At 39.4% G+C, this 16698-nt stretch overlaps 1 protein-coding gene across 5 annotated transcripts in view; it reads right to left on the bottom strand.

The window, feature by feature from the left end:
- The window catches only part of ADGRG6 (adhesion G protein-coupled receptor G6), a 153929-nt gene that overhangs the window by 78084 nt on the left and 59147 nt on the right, over positions 1–16698 (bottom strand). For all 5 annotated transcript variants that reach the window (XM_055535776.1, XM_055535778.1, XM_055535779.1 and 2 more), the window contains exons 3-4: positions 3540–3881; positions 511–1134 (exon numbers count right to left, since the gene is read on the bottom strand). In XM_055535776.1, the coding sequence (XP_055391751.1) occupies positions 511–1134; positions 3540–3881 (966 nt within the window). The remainder of the gene's footprint in view (positions 1–510; positions 1135–3539; positions 3882–16698) is intronic.

Raw genomic sequence — 16698 nt, 5'->3', positions numbered from 1 at the left:
AACAACCAAAAAGAGAAGAGTATTTGAAACAAACAACAAGTGCTCATTTTCAAATAAGTGGGGGAAAAAAGTTAAAAGAAAATTGATAATTCCTGATTATTAAGATTTTCCATAAAATGGACCATTCTGATATTGGCTAAATACATACCATTCTTTAAGGTGATGGTTGTGTAAGTAATGTAATGGAAACTGCATTCCAGGATGACAAAGATCAGTTTTTCACTATACCATCTTTGTGATTAAAAACTGTAACATTAATTTCTTTTGTTTTGGTCCTGGGGTTAACATTTCTATCTAAGACACAATAATTGTAACTGTTGTTTATGCTTGGGGAAAACTGTATGATATTTTATGGCATAGGAAAAACTTAAAAATGGTAAGACTGAAAGCTTTAGTTGAATATCTATGGCTTGCAATCATATACAAAGATGTCTGTCTATATAATTTCTTGTTGACAAACATATTCACAGAACAATGGAAAAAAAAAAAGTGACTATGCCACAAACTTACCACAGCTGAGGTTGCTTTCAGCTTTCAGAGCTAGGGTTGGGATATTCCAGAAGTCATTTTGCCAGTCCACCACATTCCCCTTCACGCTGCAGCTGAGGTTGGAGAGGATTTTGGAACTGATGGTAAAATTCCAAAGTCGAAAGTTATAAATGTCCCCTTTGAGAGAGCCAATGTCATGTTGATTGGAGCCCAGCAACAATTTCCCATTCCCGGGAATAACTTTACCAATGGAAGAATTGCATGAAACTGTTCCATAGTTTCTTTTGAAATTTACACCAACGGAACCCAAAGAACTACTCCAAGCAATGCAGAGCTGCTCGAAGCTTTCTGTGAAAATATCTTCCTTATCTTTCACAGGTAAAGCACTGTTTAGCAAGCATTTTGAGCCAAAAAATGATAGAAAGTAGCCACTCTTGGTCTTTCCGAAACTGAGCAATTGTGGGAAGGATGCACCTGAGTAGGAGAAAGCTGTCCATTCGCTGTCTTCCTTGCCGATTTTGGTTGCTTCAAAGCAGAGTGTGAAAGCTCTGAGCTCTGGAATAGAGACACTTTTTGCAACAGATACCTGGTAAGAATCAAGCGACTGGGGTAAAATGACCTTTTGATTCCTTAAGGACACGGCAACTAGAACAAAACACAGTAACAGATAAAGCATGTTAACTTCGGACATGGACTAAAGAGATGCAAAATGTCTGAGACCGCCAACCTCCACCCTCTCTACTAATTGGCTTTTACCCACTGTTTGCCCCACCCTCTCCCCTTTCTCTGTCCACCGCTCTCTATTGCCACCCAGTACCATACTCCAATACCAATACCAATAAGAAACCCCACTCATTTTAACTCTAGTCACGGTTGGCTCTCACATCTAAATCTTCCAGTTATAGCTTCCAAAGTGATATGGGTTTTTTTTTTCTTTTTTTAAATCCCTGAGCTGAAGGAGATTTTAAAAATTAAGGAAACTACTGGTTTCAGGAAAGTTCATACATTATGATTTTTAAAACTATGTTTCTTTTCAAATAATTTTTAAACATAATAGCTAATAGTTCTATTTTTCACTAACTATCACCTTTAACTCTACCCAAACACTCCTATGCTACCCTTTCCCTTTGGACACCCCATATCTTACTAGTCTTCCCCATATCAGGCTATTTTGGGATCAAAGGCAAAGACAATTCCATTGAGTAGAAGGAGTCTAGTAAAAAAAACAAACAAATAAAAATGGCATTTAAAGATACATTTCCTTGACTTCTGGGCATGTGAGCTAATTTCTGAGACAATACGGAGCAATGGTTCAAGGGCAGACACTGGATCTCCCTTGGCCAAGTCATTCTGCCTTAGCCCCCATGTCTATAAAATGAAGGGAAAGGCTCCAATTATATATGTGGTTAATGAGAATTTAATAAGGTAATACCTGCAAAGCGCTAGAGCAGTACCTGTGCCAAGGTGTATATAGCTATTACTGATTACTAATATAGATGACTATTATTATGTGCATAATAAAATAAAAATAAAAATGCATTAGCCGAGTCCTTCTGTGACATACATACATAAAATTATTAAGTAATGCAATGGATTTCACTCTGGGCTCATACAATAGATATTGGTAAACATTATGTACTGACTTGAGAGAGAAGTAGCTATTTACACTGGCTTGATATGAATGCTGGTTTGAATATATTTTAATACACACCAAGAATAGCTCTATAGTAAAAAACATCCTTTTAAATGTAAATATTCTGGTCAAAAATCCATGATGGAGTTTAATGAATCATGATTGTTTAGTTCACTTATTAAATATAAAGCAGTATACAGGTCTACTTGGGCTTCCCTGGTGGGTGGTAAAGAATTCCAGTGCATGGGAAGCATGTTCAGTCTCTGGGTTAGAAGATCCCCTGGAGAAGGAAATGTCAACCCACTCCAGTATTCTTGCCTGGGAAATCCCATGAACAGAGGAGCCTGGTGGGTTACAGTCCATAGAGTCACAAAAGAGTCGGACACAACTTAGCGACTACCTACCCAAAAAGATATAGTATAAACCCAGTATTCTATATGAATTGTGAAAATAAAAAGGCTGGAAGGAAATATGTCCATCAACATTTTATTAGTAGTTATGGCTGGGTGGTAGATGTATAGGTAATTCTAATTTTTTTTATTTTCAAATTTCCATAATATTTTATAACTTTAAAACATTATTTGAAAAATTAAAGCATGTATGTTTCAGTTAATCACATATATATCTAATGTCAATCACAAATAGTAAATAAAGATGTCTAACAAAAACATAATTGTAATAAGAAGGGTCAGGCATTTCCATAGTGCTGCCTTTCTTTTTGTTTCTTTTTTTGATATACAAAGCCTACTTAAGCAGCTCAGGATGGAAAAAAAAATTATTACTTAATCTCATAGTCTTGAAACTTGAGTCTTCCTTAAGCACAGAAAGGTTCTGGAGAGAATGGTTCAATTTCAGTGCTCTGCTATGCCAGAACCTAGGAACTATGTCTGATAAAAATATATTTCTTTCTTTCAATTAGACATTTTCAAGGGGCTTTCCTCAGGCTATGCCATTTATTAGCTTCAGTTACACAAAGTTCATTTTACATGTTAATGTATATGTTTATTTCTTATATTTGTTCTCCAGCATAATTCCTTAAAAGAGCAACATCTTAAAAGCCTAAAATAAAATGACTTATAAATAAGAATACCTTGAATGTTTGCTGGAGAGATACTGGAATTAGATTCAATTATTAGCTGTGGGATATTCACAGAATCTTTCAAACAGCCTTTAAATGTTCTGCATGTAAACACTAGAAAAGAATTCAGCTCTACTGTAACCAGATTTTGGATCTGGTAACTATATATTCTAATGAGAATGCTCAGAAAATACTAATAGATTCCTGCCTGCCTTTAAATTCTAATCCTAGTCATTCATATTCACATAAAAGAGCATAACTCTGTCCTCTGGGCCTTTTGTTTATTGTTGAACATGCTAAATGAAAGCAGAAGTTTGGCATCACCTTTGGTTTACATACCTCTGATGTAGCTGGCATTGAAACCTTTCTTCTGGATGCTAAAGTCACTTGAAAAAGACACATGCATCTCATTCGCACTTGAGTTAAATGATAGGCCTTTGGCAGTTGCTCCACAAAACTTCGTCTGGCTCTCTCCATTATCAAGGGATAATGAGTCATAAATGCAATTGGGAGCTTCTTCAATGTCGAAGTCATTAAATGTTATCTGAATGATATAGCCCGTGGGGGCTCGGAGGGTCCACATGCAAGCCTGGCTGTTGGGGTAGTCGTTCGGGTAGCACGGAGAAGTAAAGGTCCCGGAAGGGTTGGAGAGGACCACCCTGCAGTTGGCACATGCCCATACTGTTGGCCAGACAAAAGAGAGATGGAGAGAAGGGCTAGATCAGAGGTGTGCCATAAACCAAGAATACCACACTCTGGGGACAATCAAGCAGCAAACATTTTTAAATAGCAAAATATAATCATCAACATTAAAAGGAAAATGAAACCATCTCAAGGAAAAAAAGAAAAACCAAGAGAGAAACAAAAAGTAAAAGAAAAATACAAAATTTTAGAGCAATGATTTTTTTAAACTTGGGGGAGGGTCATAAACACTGAGAATCTGATAAAAGTCAGGGAAACTCTCTCCAGTAAAATGTACAGGGGCCCCTGCACCTGGCATACAATTTCAGGGAGTACATGAAGCCTTAGGAGGTAACACTGGATTTCACAAAGGTTCACTGACTTTAATCTTAAAGGATTAACAATCTCCACTGTGCTAGGGTGGAGGGGATTTTACAGACCATAAATGCAGAGCAATATTACAAAACTTGGAAGAGAAAGACTTAGGAAATAAATGTTTAAAGAGAAAGCTAGCTAGTAGTACAAAAAAATTTGACAAATTATCATCTGGCAAATCGCATTTTTTTCTAAATTTCAAATACACAGCATCACCTTGCATGTGTGAAATACTTATAGTTTTGAAAAATACTTTCACTTCTTCCACTTGTGTATTTTAGTTGGCAATTATATACCTCTATGATTATCTCATTTACTCATCCACTCAGTGAATATTTATTGAATGTCTTCTACATGCCAGGCGCTATTCTAAATAGTATATACCATAAGCAGGAAAGACAAAGTCTCTGTCTGTATGATTCTTACACTTCTTTGGACCCAAAGATACAAACCATAGTATAATGACAGATAATAATTAAGAGGTAGAAAGAAAAGTAAAGCAATTAATTATTTCTCAATTATTATTTACCTAGGGCCTGGTCACCAGCTAGAACCAGAAACCAAGATCTACTGTCTTTCTATTTAGTGATGCTTTTGAAATTAATATTCATGTTGCTTTTAAACATTTATGTAAATGTAGGCAGCAGTCTCATGTATTCAACATTCTGGACAAATAAACTGTCAAATAACTGATGACATACACTTTCAAACAATAAAAGACTGCTGCTGCTGCTGCTAAGTCGCTTCAGTTGTGTCCGACTCTGTGCGACCCCATAGACGACAGCCACCAGGCTCCCCCATTCCTGGGATTCTCCAGGCAAGAATACTGGAGTGGGTTGCCATTTCCTTCTCCAATGCATGAAAGTGAAAAGTGAAAGTGAAGTCGCTCAGTCGTGTCCGACTCTTAGCGACCCCATGGACTGCAGCCTACCAGGCTCCTCCACCCATGGGATTTTCCAGGCAAGAGTACTGGAGTGGGGTGCCATTGCCTTCTCCGAATAAAAGACTTCTACTATGTGAATGGAACTCACTCTCAACTTACTGTGTTCTTCCCTCTTTTACTGGGTTGAGTAGAATGAATATACAATAACTTTTCTTAAAAATGGTAGTTAGTGTAAGTATTACTTATTCTTCTATGATGTGGTGATATCTTCCAGGATTTAGATATGTAATGTTACATTGCTCAAGTTAAGAGTTTTCTTTTTTCCTGTCCCTGGGGCCACCTTGTGTTACGCAGGGGTTTTGCCAACCTGGCTCCACAACCATTCTTTCTAACTTGCTCTCCATCCAGCTCCTCCTCCATAAATCTCCAACACCTTTTACAGAGCTGAGGATAGACAGGGAAAAAGATCTATGATCATCAAATGTTGGCCAAATGCCTTCTCTTACCCACTCCTGGAGTGCCGTGCTCCTCTCCTTGTAGCATTATTAAGAGCAGCTGGGTGAATTCCTGGCGTGAGATGATTTTGCTTACTGTCTGGATCTCCCACTATTCTCTAGGCTCAACAAGCAGAGGTTTGGTACTATCATAGTCACCATCTGACCCCTGAGGACCTCACAGCACCCCTGCCACCTGGGAGGCCTTTGATAAAATTTGTTAAATTTCTGAACAAATAAATGAGTTATGCAAAGAGCTGGACACGACTGAGCAACTGAGGGCACATACACACAAATGAGTCACATGACTAAATTAAAGAATGACTGTAGTATATGAAACTGTCAACCAAAATCTAAGCCCCAAAAAAGAGTGCATCATATCTGGGATATCTCTTTGGATGGGGTTTTGAGGCTATTTCTTCCAATGATCTCACTCATGGCATGAGACTGAGATGATGAGGGCCTATCTCTCTGACATGTTTAGCTTTCTGTGACTGTACCCTGGGCTCAGAAGCAAGAACTAATCCTAGTAGATTAACAGTAAAGTATCCAGCAAAAGGCACTGGAGATTACAAAAGAAAAAAAGAAAGGAAAATAAGATACAATCTCTGAGTCATCCCAACATGCATGCAGGCAGCATTATTTTTCCATAATGAGATGCTATCCCCTACATCCCTTACCCAACTAATGTTCATGATTTCCTTTACATTATTTTTACAAATTTACAAGAATTTTACAAATTCTTCCAGAGAGCTAATGAAAGGTATAAAAAAAAGTCAATCTGACTCACCACACTGACCACGTAACCTTGAACAAGTTAATCTCTCTGTACCTCAGTTTCACCACTTTCAGTTTAGTCGCTCATTCATGTCCGACTCTCTGTGACCCCATGGGCTGAAGCATGCCAGGCTTCCCTGACCATCACCTTCTCCTGCAGTTTGCTCAAACTCATGTCCATTGAGTCAGCGATGCCATCCAACCATCTCATCTTCTGTTGTCCCCTTCTCCTCCTGCTTTCAATCTTTCCCAGCATCAGAGTCTTTTCCAATGAGTCAGTTCTTTACATCAGGTGGCCAAAGTATTGCAGCTTCAGCTTCAGCATCAGTCCTTCTAATGAATATTCAGGATTGATTTCCTTTAGGATTGACTGGTTTGAACTCCTTGCAGTCCAAGGGACTCTCAAGAGTCTTCTCCAATGCCACAGTTCAAAGGCATCAATTCTTCGGTGCTCAGCTTTCTTTATGGTCCAACTCTCACATCCATACAGGACTACTGGAAAAAACATAGTTTTGACTAGATGGACCTTTGTTAGCAAAATAATGTCTCTGCTTTTTAATATGCTGTCTAGGTTGGTCATAGCTTTTCTTCCAAGGAGCAAGTGTCTTTTAATTTCATGACTGCAGTCACCATCTGCAGTGATTTTGGAACCCAAGAAAATAAAGTCTCTTACTATTTCCATTGTTTCCCCATCTATTTGCCATGAGGTGATGGAACCAGATGCCATGATCTTAGTCTTTTGAATGTTGAGTTTTAAGCCAGCTTTCTCACTCTTCTCTTTCACTTTCATCAAGAGGCTCTTTAGTTCCTCTTCGCTTTCTGCCATGGTGGTGTCATCTGCATATCTGAGGTTATTGATATTTCTCCCATTAATCTTGATTCCAGCTTGTGCTTCATCCAGCCCAGCATTTCTCATGATGTGTGCTGCATATAATTTAAATAAGCAGGGTGACAATATACAGCCTTGACGTACTCCTTTCCCAATTTGGAACCAGTCTGTTGTTCCATGTCCAGTCCTAACTGTTGCTTCTTGACCTGAATACAAATTTCTCAGGAGGCAGGTAAGGTGGTCTGGTATTCCCATCTCTTGAAGAATTTTCCACAGTTTGCTGTGATCCACACAGACAAAGACTTTGGCATAGTCAATAAAGCAGAAGTAGATTTACACTGGCAGAAATAAAAGCACCCACTACCCATGGTTATAGGGAGGACTGGATAGATTAGTTTTAGAATGTCCTAGAAACTGTACTGGCCACACACATAGCACTATTTAAGTGTTGGCTATTATTGTCATTGCTATAACAAAATCTGTGCATCAATAATTTAAGAAAAAAAGTAACACCCCATCTTAACAGAAACTCTTTTTCCTTTAGACACCCATTGTGATAGGAAAGACAGGGAACACTTTCATAATCATCATTTAAAAAAGCATGTAAAGCATTCTTCTACATGATTCTCATCTACAGTAGCTAAATTACATTTAGACATAATGCTACCAAATAGCGATGATCTTAATTGGATGAAATGTCAATTAAACTAGGCACAATATCATCATGTTCATTATACTGATGTTTATAGATCCCAGCAAAGGGTTTTCACATAGGTTATCTCACTTGGCATCGTAACAACCCTGGGAATTAGTATCTCCTCCATCTACAGAAGAAACAAATAAGGCTATTATAGATTATGTAAATTGCCAATAGTTACATGTCTAATTGATAGGACCAAGGTTCAAACCAGCTCTTCTGAATGTAAATCCAGTGTTTTCCCAGAGAAGGAAAGAAGCTGCCAAGATTAAACAAAAGACACAGCAAAGTGATGAGTTCAAGTCTTGTTTTAAGAGATAATGCTTTTTAATGGGTAATTTCTTAAACATAGTGTAATCACCGTGTTTTTGTTGTTGTTTAGTCATTAAGTTTTGTCTGACTCTTTTGCGACCCATGGACTTGAAGACCTCCCAGATCCTCTGTCCAAGGGATTTCCCAGGCAAGAATACTCAAGTGGGTTGCCATTTCCTTCTCCAGTAATCACCCTAAAATTAATATATTTTAAGAAACTAATTTTGAAATATTTGAGTAAAGAATGTTCAGATCAGATCAGTCGCTCAGTCGTGTCCGACCGACTCTTTGCGACCCCATGAATCGCAGCACGCCAGGCCTCCCTGTCCATCACCAACTCTTGGAGTTCACTGAGACTCACGTCCATTGAGTCAGTGATGCCATCTAGCCATCTCATCCTCTGTCGTCCCCTTCTCCTCTTGCCCCCAATCCTTCCCAGCATCAGAGCAAAGAATGTTAGAGATCTAAAATGTAGTGCTTTGGATTTGTCCATTGGAGCAATAAAATATCACTGCTAATTGATCCCTATTCAAAGAGCCAGTACCCAAAGAAATTATTCTCTCTTGAAGGCGAGGCTACATAAAAAGATGGCACAGTAGCCACTGAATAAGGTCTTGGGAAAACCAGAGTTAACATCCTTTAAAAGCTACCCAACTCAAAACATCTGGCTCAAGTTGTTCTCAAAGACAGATATAATAACACATTCACACCCATACTTTATAAAAGCAAAGTTTTCAGATAATCTAAACAAAAAAAACAAACTCCACCCTTGGTTCTTGCCTGTGCTTGCAATGTTGAGTAATAATTCACGTCTGCTTATTTCCACAAAACTTTATTCCTCAAAGAAACTCAAATCTGAATTGGAAAACCTCCCACTTATGACAAAGGCTATCTCAGTTTATATAGAATATTTAGATATAGATTTAATAACCATTATCTCATTTTTTTTCACCTGAGGTTTGGATTCTTGCTCCACCTTTGCTGCAAGTACTTCGCTATAAATCAAATACTATGTTCTTTAAAATCCAAGACAGGAGTATCAGATCCCAAGAGATAAAAGAGATCAATTTTAGCTGCTTTCAACACATATCTGTAGATGAAATAACTGATAATCCTATACTGTGTTAAATGGTGAACAAAATGAATGCACCTAAATTAAATCTCGGGTTTTGTTTTGTTTAATCTGAATGTGTGTAAAACTGGCACTAGTAAATTTGTTGGACAACTTGGCTGGTGAAGAAGTATCTCTAGAAAATTTCCCTTCAGTTGCCTGCTCAGTTTGCATCTCTTCGAAGTCACTGTTTGAATTCTCTGTATGAATCTCTTAAATGAATTGCTTAAAAAGGTTTAAAATATTTAGCAGCCTTGGTAGTTTCTGCAGATGAAACCTAAGGGCAGCAGCTGAGAGCTCTAGAGCTTGATGCCTCAATCATTACCAAACCAGGGTAGCCACGCAACATTTCCCCTGATCAAGTGGAATGCACAGATATAACATCACTGAAATGTAAAATATAACTAATACTTTGGATGCTGGCAGGCATTAAATAACTGATAATATACAGAACTGAATGACATCATCAAAGTATTTAAATTGAAGTGATTTTAGGCCTCTATGTGTATTTTTTTCAGGATGGCAAGGAATCTGAAGGCAGTCTGGCTGTGACATCTGCGTTTCTGTTAATGTGACAGACTTGGCAAGCATGCCTGGGCTCCTCACCACTCCTCTTCAAGCCCAGCGCTCAAAGATAGCATTTCCGTGCCGGGAAAAGTCACTCTTTCACCAAGGTTACATTGGTCGTTCCACCCTCCGTTTGCTCCCAAACTCGTCCTAAAACACTGGTTTCCCCGGAGCTAACCAGAAAATTGTCTGATTTTCCTCTGTGATGTTTCAACCTGAAAATATTCTTCAGAAGCACCACAAATATGAAAGTACTGCAATAACTTGGGCTAACTTGGGCTTCCCCAATGGCTCAGCAGTAAAGAATCCACCTGACAATGCAGGAGACTCAGGAGACTCGGGTTCAGTCCCTGGGTTGGTAAGATCCCCTGGAGAAGAAAATGGCAACCCACCCCAGTATTCTTGCCTTGGGAATCCCATGGATGGAGGAGCCTGGTGGGCTACAGTCCATAGGGTCCCAAAGAATCAGACACAACTGAGCACGCATTCTGCTATTCTGCTGCAATAACTTAAACATGGTTCAAAAGGTCCCACTCTACTTCAATCAGTTCAATTAAGTCTGACCTCACTAGAACAGGGGCTTCCCTGGTGGCTCAGAGGTTAAAGCGTCTGCCTGCAACGCGGGATCCTGGGTCAGTAAGATTCCCCTGGAGAAGGAAATGGCAACCCACTCCAGTATTCTTGCCTAGAGAATCCCATGGACGGAGGAGCCTGGTGGGCTACAGTCCACAGGATCACAAAGAGTCGGACACGACTGAGCGACTTCACTTCTTCACTTCACATCACTAGAATATGAACAAGAAGTTGAAATGAAGGTTCCTTCATGAGGCAGCACCATTAAACTTGAATAATTTTTTGAATCTCTAAAGAGATCCATAGGCACAACACCCTCAGACACATTTCTGTCTTCTGTGATACTGTTAATGTTTAAACTTTGAATCCTCTTTCCATAATCACATTGGCATGAGAACATTGCCTATATAACTGCAAAAGGTAATACTTTTGAAGATCCAAACAAGAGAACTACTGTAAATCATTCTAGAGTCGGCTGAGCATGTAGATATATATCCTGTGTAAGAGGATTAAGAACCCAAGCACATGTGCATGCATTTGCACACACACCCACACACATTTTCATGGGAAACTATTCTCTCTTAAGCAATCGTTGCGTCTTTCTCCAGCTGTTAAAAACACAATCTAAAGGCAATGCACCATTTGAAACAGTCTAAAGCTGCCTGCTTATAACTTACTCTACCTTCTAGTTAATGCATTCAAGTCTCTTATCCCCTTCCTTCCTGCACTTCAAGCCCCTAACTCTGAATTAATCTAGCCATGGACCTTCTTGCTCTCTATGCACTCATAGACTTCTGTATACTGCTGAAAGAATACTCAAAATCAGGCAGATTATTTTTACTAAAGAGGATTCCAATGTGATCTCACTCGCCTTCTTCAACATTTGATGCCTCTGAACACTCCCTGATTCTGTGTCCTCCACTCAGTTCCCACTGTCTCCTTGATCTCCTCCTGCCTTTCTCTCTGCCACCTCTGAACACACCTCTGCTCTACTGGCCCTGACCTCAGCCAGCGGCACAGCGGCAGCTGGGAGCTTGTTAGACCGAGATTTTCTGGTGATTCCCAAGTACACTAAAATCTGAAAAGTGCTCCTTTAAGTAATGCTGCTGCTGCTGCTAAGTCACTTCAGTCGTGTCCGACTCTGTGCAAACAGGCTCCCCTGTCCCTGGGATTCTCCAGGCAAGAAAACTGGAGAGGGTTGCCAGTTCCTTCTCCAATGCATGAAAGTGAAAAGAGAAAGTGAAGTCACTCAGTCATGTCTGCTTCTTCGCGACCCCATGGACTGCAACCTACCAAGCTCCTCTGTCCATGGGATCTTCCAGGCAAGAGTACTGCAGTGGGTTGCCATTGCCTTCTCTGCCTTTAAGTAATAACATACTACAAAATCATTTCATAATCTCCACATATGCACCTGCTTCCAAGAAGATCTATCTGCCCCTCCTGCATCTTTCTTAAAATTTTATTTTATTATTTTATTTTTGGCTACGCTGGGTCTTCATTGCTTTGTGCAGGCTTTCTCTAGTTGTGGCGGGTGGGGGGCTATTCTTGAGGTGAGTAGGCTTATCACTGCCGTGCCTTCTCTTGTTGCAAAGCACCAGCCCTAGGCCCTTAGGCTTCAGTAGTCATACAGCATGAGCTTGGTAGTTGTGGCTCATGGGCTGTAGAGTGGGGGCTTAGTTACTCCACGGCACGTGAAATCTTTCCAGACCAGGGATCAAACCTGCATCCCTGGCACTGGCAGGTGGATTCTTATCCACTGTAAACCTGGGAGGTCCCCTCCGGCATCTCTTAGTCATATTTGCACGATAACCCCAGAGGAGGACCTCTCACCTGAAGACAATCAAATCAGGGGCTTGGTTGCTCCGTCAGATTACCTCTCTACGAAGTTAGAGACATAAATTTTTCAGAGAATGATGAACAACAGAATGACAAAGTTATATAAACACAAAGGTATCAGTATCCTTTGCCACTTGCAAAGATAGATGCTGACGAGCAGATAGAGAAAAGAGAAAGAGAGAAAATGTTAAGAACAGAGGGATAAGGGAAAACCAGTCCTCTGAAAAACAGACTCTCATTCTAGACACTCCATGTCCAGTCACCAACGGAGGAGCTGTTCTTTGTGGCTTGTCCTTGGATCCTGTGACCAGAACTCTCCTACCATGCCGCTTCTTCTCTTGATCCATTGTTTGTAGATTTCTGATCCATACAACCAAGTCTGCCCCAAGCCAACTCTTACAGGGCTCTCCTCTGTCTCCAGCTCTTCTCTCCTCACTCATTCTTGCTGGGTAATCTCATCCAAACATAGGCCTTCCTTATGTCCAAATGCAGATGACATACATGTTCTTCTGTACACCAAACCACACTCATGCATGTCTGCTCAACATCTCCACTTGGACACTTCACAGATTCCTCGATCCAAACACTGTTCCTCCAACCACTTATTCGTGTTCTAAGTGCTAGTTGTAAGAAAATCAGCCAAACTAGGACTCCGAATATCCCTTCTCTCTTCTTTCCTCTATGCCCCTTAAAGTGGTTTGTCAAGGGCTATGACATCATTTTCTTCACGGTTTTTCATTTCTCCCCTTCTTTCATTCCTGTGACCACTTAGTTCTCATCTTTCTTCCCTTAGAAAAAAGTTCAGTAACTAGTCTTTTGGTCAATAGTCTTGTTGTCTCTGACTCATTCCCCCCATCACTACAAGAAATATCTATGAAAATGAAAATGCAAGTATAAAAATATTTCCTCTAATTCAAAATCTTCTCTGAAATCCAACAAAGCAAGCATCTTTGAATGACCATATAGTGCTCCATATCTGTCCTGTTTGAATTTTCTAATTCATCACTCAACAATTCCCAACACCCATTTACCCAATAAATAGTCACCAAGCAGCTATGTGCCTGGCTATGTGGTCTGATACTGAGAATAAATTGTGGGCAAGATATAATCCCAGATTTTATGGAAGGTATGCTGCTGCTGCTGCTGCTAAGTTGCTTCAGTCATGTCCGACTCTGTGCGGCCCCATAGATGGCAGCCCACCAGGCTCCCCCATCCCTGGGATTCTCCAGGTAAGAATACTGGAGTGGGTGGCCATTTCCTTCTCCAATGCATGAAAGTGAAAAGTGAAAGTGAAGTCGCTCAGTCGTGTCCGACTCCTAGCGACCCCATGGACTGCAGCCTACCAGGCTCCTCCGTCCATGGGATTTTCCAGGCAAGAGTACTGGAGTGGGTTTCCATTGCCTTCTCCATTATGGAAGGTATAGATTACTGCAAATACAGATAAATAAGTAGATAGTGATAATACAATGTGAAAATTGCTCTGATAGTGCATGCGTATGTGCTCGCTCAGTTGCTCAGCTGTGTCCGACTTTTTGTGACCCCATGGAGCCCACCAAGCTCCTCTGTCCATGGGATTTCCCAAGCAAGAATACTTCAGTGGATAGCCATTTCTTCCTCCAGGGGATCTTCCTGATTCAGGAAGCAAACCCACATCTCCTGCGTCTCCTGCATTGGGACACAAATTCTTTACCACTGAGCCACATGGGAAGCCCATGATGGAGCAGGTAGATGAGTAGATGACTGCAACTACCTAGGTTTAGGTTTTGTAGAAATAGAACCATTTCTAACAGATGAGAAAGAAACTGAGACCTAAACATGCAGCAGATAAGTTGGCCAATGGAAGAGGGGAGGCAGAGGAGAAAAAGAAAAGAGAGTTCTGCACAGTAGGGTCACCAGGTTGCATCAGCTTGTGGGTGAGAGAGAGCATGAACTGTTCCAGTAACTTAAGAGTTTCATTTAGCTGAAGCAGAGTGTACAAAATGGGGAGAAACATTAGATAAAGATGGCAAGGTAGGCCAAGATTAGATTCTGCAGGGTTTTGCAAGCAATGCTAAAGAAAAAATTTTTTAATGTAATATGAGCAGTAGGGAAAATTAAAAGGTTTTAATTATGGGAAAGTAAAATAATCAGATTTGTACTTAGCACATTTTTAAAACCTCACCCTTGTGCACATAAACACACAATTACCAGTGAGCAAAAACTGTTTTAAGAATAACTTCAGCCTAATGCAAAGGGTTTGAGAGATGACAAGAAGAGAGACAAAAGACAGAAAACTATCCTGGCAGTTTGTTTGTGGAAAGAAAAAATCAGTCACAGTGGTAAAGGAAGATTAATTCTACCAAGATTCAGTGAAGCAAAGCCTAATTGTTGATGGGTAAGATTAAAATGCAGCAAAATGACCAATCTAGTGTTTATCAAAGATGTATTACTTTGATGTATTATCTCTTAAAAAAAAACAAAAACAGAACAGGAAACTATAAAAACACAAACACTCACCTAATGTTCACTTCACTTAAGAATGCCACAGAAAACCTGGGATTATCTAGGCAGCATTGCAGGGTAAAACTGGTTTATGTTAGTATTACCCAGAAAAGTACTGCTAAATCTCACCAGCATAAGTGGAGAATGTCTTAGCCTCATAAAAGCTAATTATAGTTCTAATACCCATCAAGGCAATGATGTCATTACTGGCTAAACAGCACATGACTAATTCCTTGAGCACTGAAGGCAGCTAATGAGATATCCATGTAAAGTACTAGGACTATACTTGCTCACAGAGAGATGCTCATATAGTATTCATTTATAGTGTTGTGACTGTGGTTATTATTTAATAGCAGAGCATGTTAGTCATATTTTGGTTCGTTCATTCATTTATTTATTCAATTTTCTGGGCCCCTACTTCCATTCATTTTCAGTTTTCTTTTAAATATCTTTACATTTATGTTTATCAGAGGGTGGTCAGAGGGAAAGTAGGATTAAAAGGTCCCTTTTATTATGGTTGCAGGTGTGGAACCTGAAATTAATAGCTAGAACTACTTTTGATTTTAGAAACTTGCCCTCCAAATAAGTTGGGATAATATATTAGGGAGAAGATGGCAGTAGGTAAATGTGCATCTTAGCTCAAATTTTCCAAATGAGCCTTTAATTTGAGGATAAAAAAAAAAACAACACTCAGATTTGTGCACTTAAATGGGAGCAGTTTAAATAGTCAAGGTTTGGAGCAAAGCAAATTATCAATGCAACTGGATAATTGTGTCCCTTTATGCAGTATTTTTAAATGTAAACAACTTAGTAACAAGGAAGAATTGATGTAAAAACTATATAATATAGATTTTAAAAAATAAAGAAAAATGTTTTTCAGTAAAACGTTCCATCCATTTTATACATAAATAGGTTGTTTAAATACACTGTCTAACTGCCTTAAGTTAATCCATCACTGGAATTAATTACTTTTCAAAATATTTATACAGTGTTAACTTTGCACATAAATCTCAAGTATAATATATTAGAGAAGTGTGTGTGTGAGAGAGAGAAAGAAATAGATTATCTCAAGTTTTAGTAACTTCTAAAGTGGGACTTTGAAACACTGTTTCTTAGTCCAGCTCCTTTCTAGCTAACTCACAAGGTCTAGCTGATTAAAAAAAAAGTTATTATTATGGAAAAAAATCATTATAGCAGGAACAATATGCTTATGAAGCTAAACTAGAAGCTTTCTCAAGATCCTTTCCAGATCTAAAATTATTACCATTCAAGGTATTTTCTCAATGTGAATACATGCCATATAAACCCATATAAAGTCATAAACCCATCTTCTCTGGAGGTGAAGAGAAATAAAAATAACTGTAATAACAACCAGCATTTAGTGAATGACTACTTTGTGCCAGGTGAGAGGGGATGAAATTGTCTTCTCCTTGAAATAATCTATGGTTATGTGAATAGTTGGGACACATGACAAGTGGATCACAGTGGGTTCTGCTCTTGGCTAGTGACTGGCCTTGGTTTCCATATTTGAAAGAAATGTCTTTTCTGGTTCTAAAACTCTAGTGGAGTGATGGATCAGAGCTTCAGTTGCCCCTCCCCTGGAAGAAACTTCTGGGAGAGTCATGAAGACATCAGACGCTTCCCCAAGGAAAGCTCAAGAGATTATAAGGAAGAGGGTCTTTTTGAGTATTCCATGAGTCTCAACTTGTTTGTGTTATTTGTCCACATTGGAGCCATAAATCAGCCAGTGCAGGTTGAATGCAAATGGAGCTTAGTGCTCGGCAAACATCCTGGCTTCTGGGATATATTCCGACTGCTCAAGAAATTTCCACATCTTGCTAACAGTACTTATTGTGCTATTTTGATATTGCTGGCTTAGAGT

Source organism: Bubalus kerabau, chromosome 9 (genome assembly GCF_029407905.1).
Source record: "Bubalus kerabau isolate K-KA32 ecotype Philippines breed swamp buffalo chromosome 9, PCC_UOA_SB_1v2, whole genome shotgun sequence".
In the NCBI taxonomy this organism is placed as follows: domain Eukaryota; kingdom Metazoa; phylum Chordata; class Mammalia; order Artiodactyla; family Bovidae; genus Bubalus; species Bubalus kerabau.
This window is presented reverse-complemented; position numbering and strand designations above follow the sequence as displayed.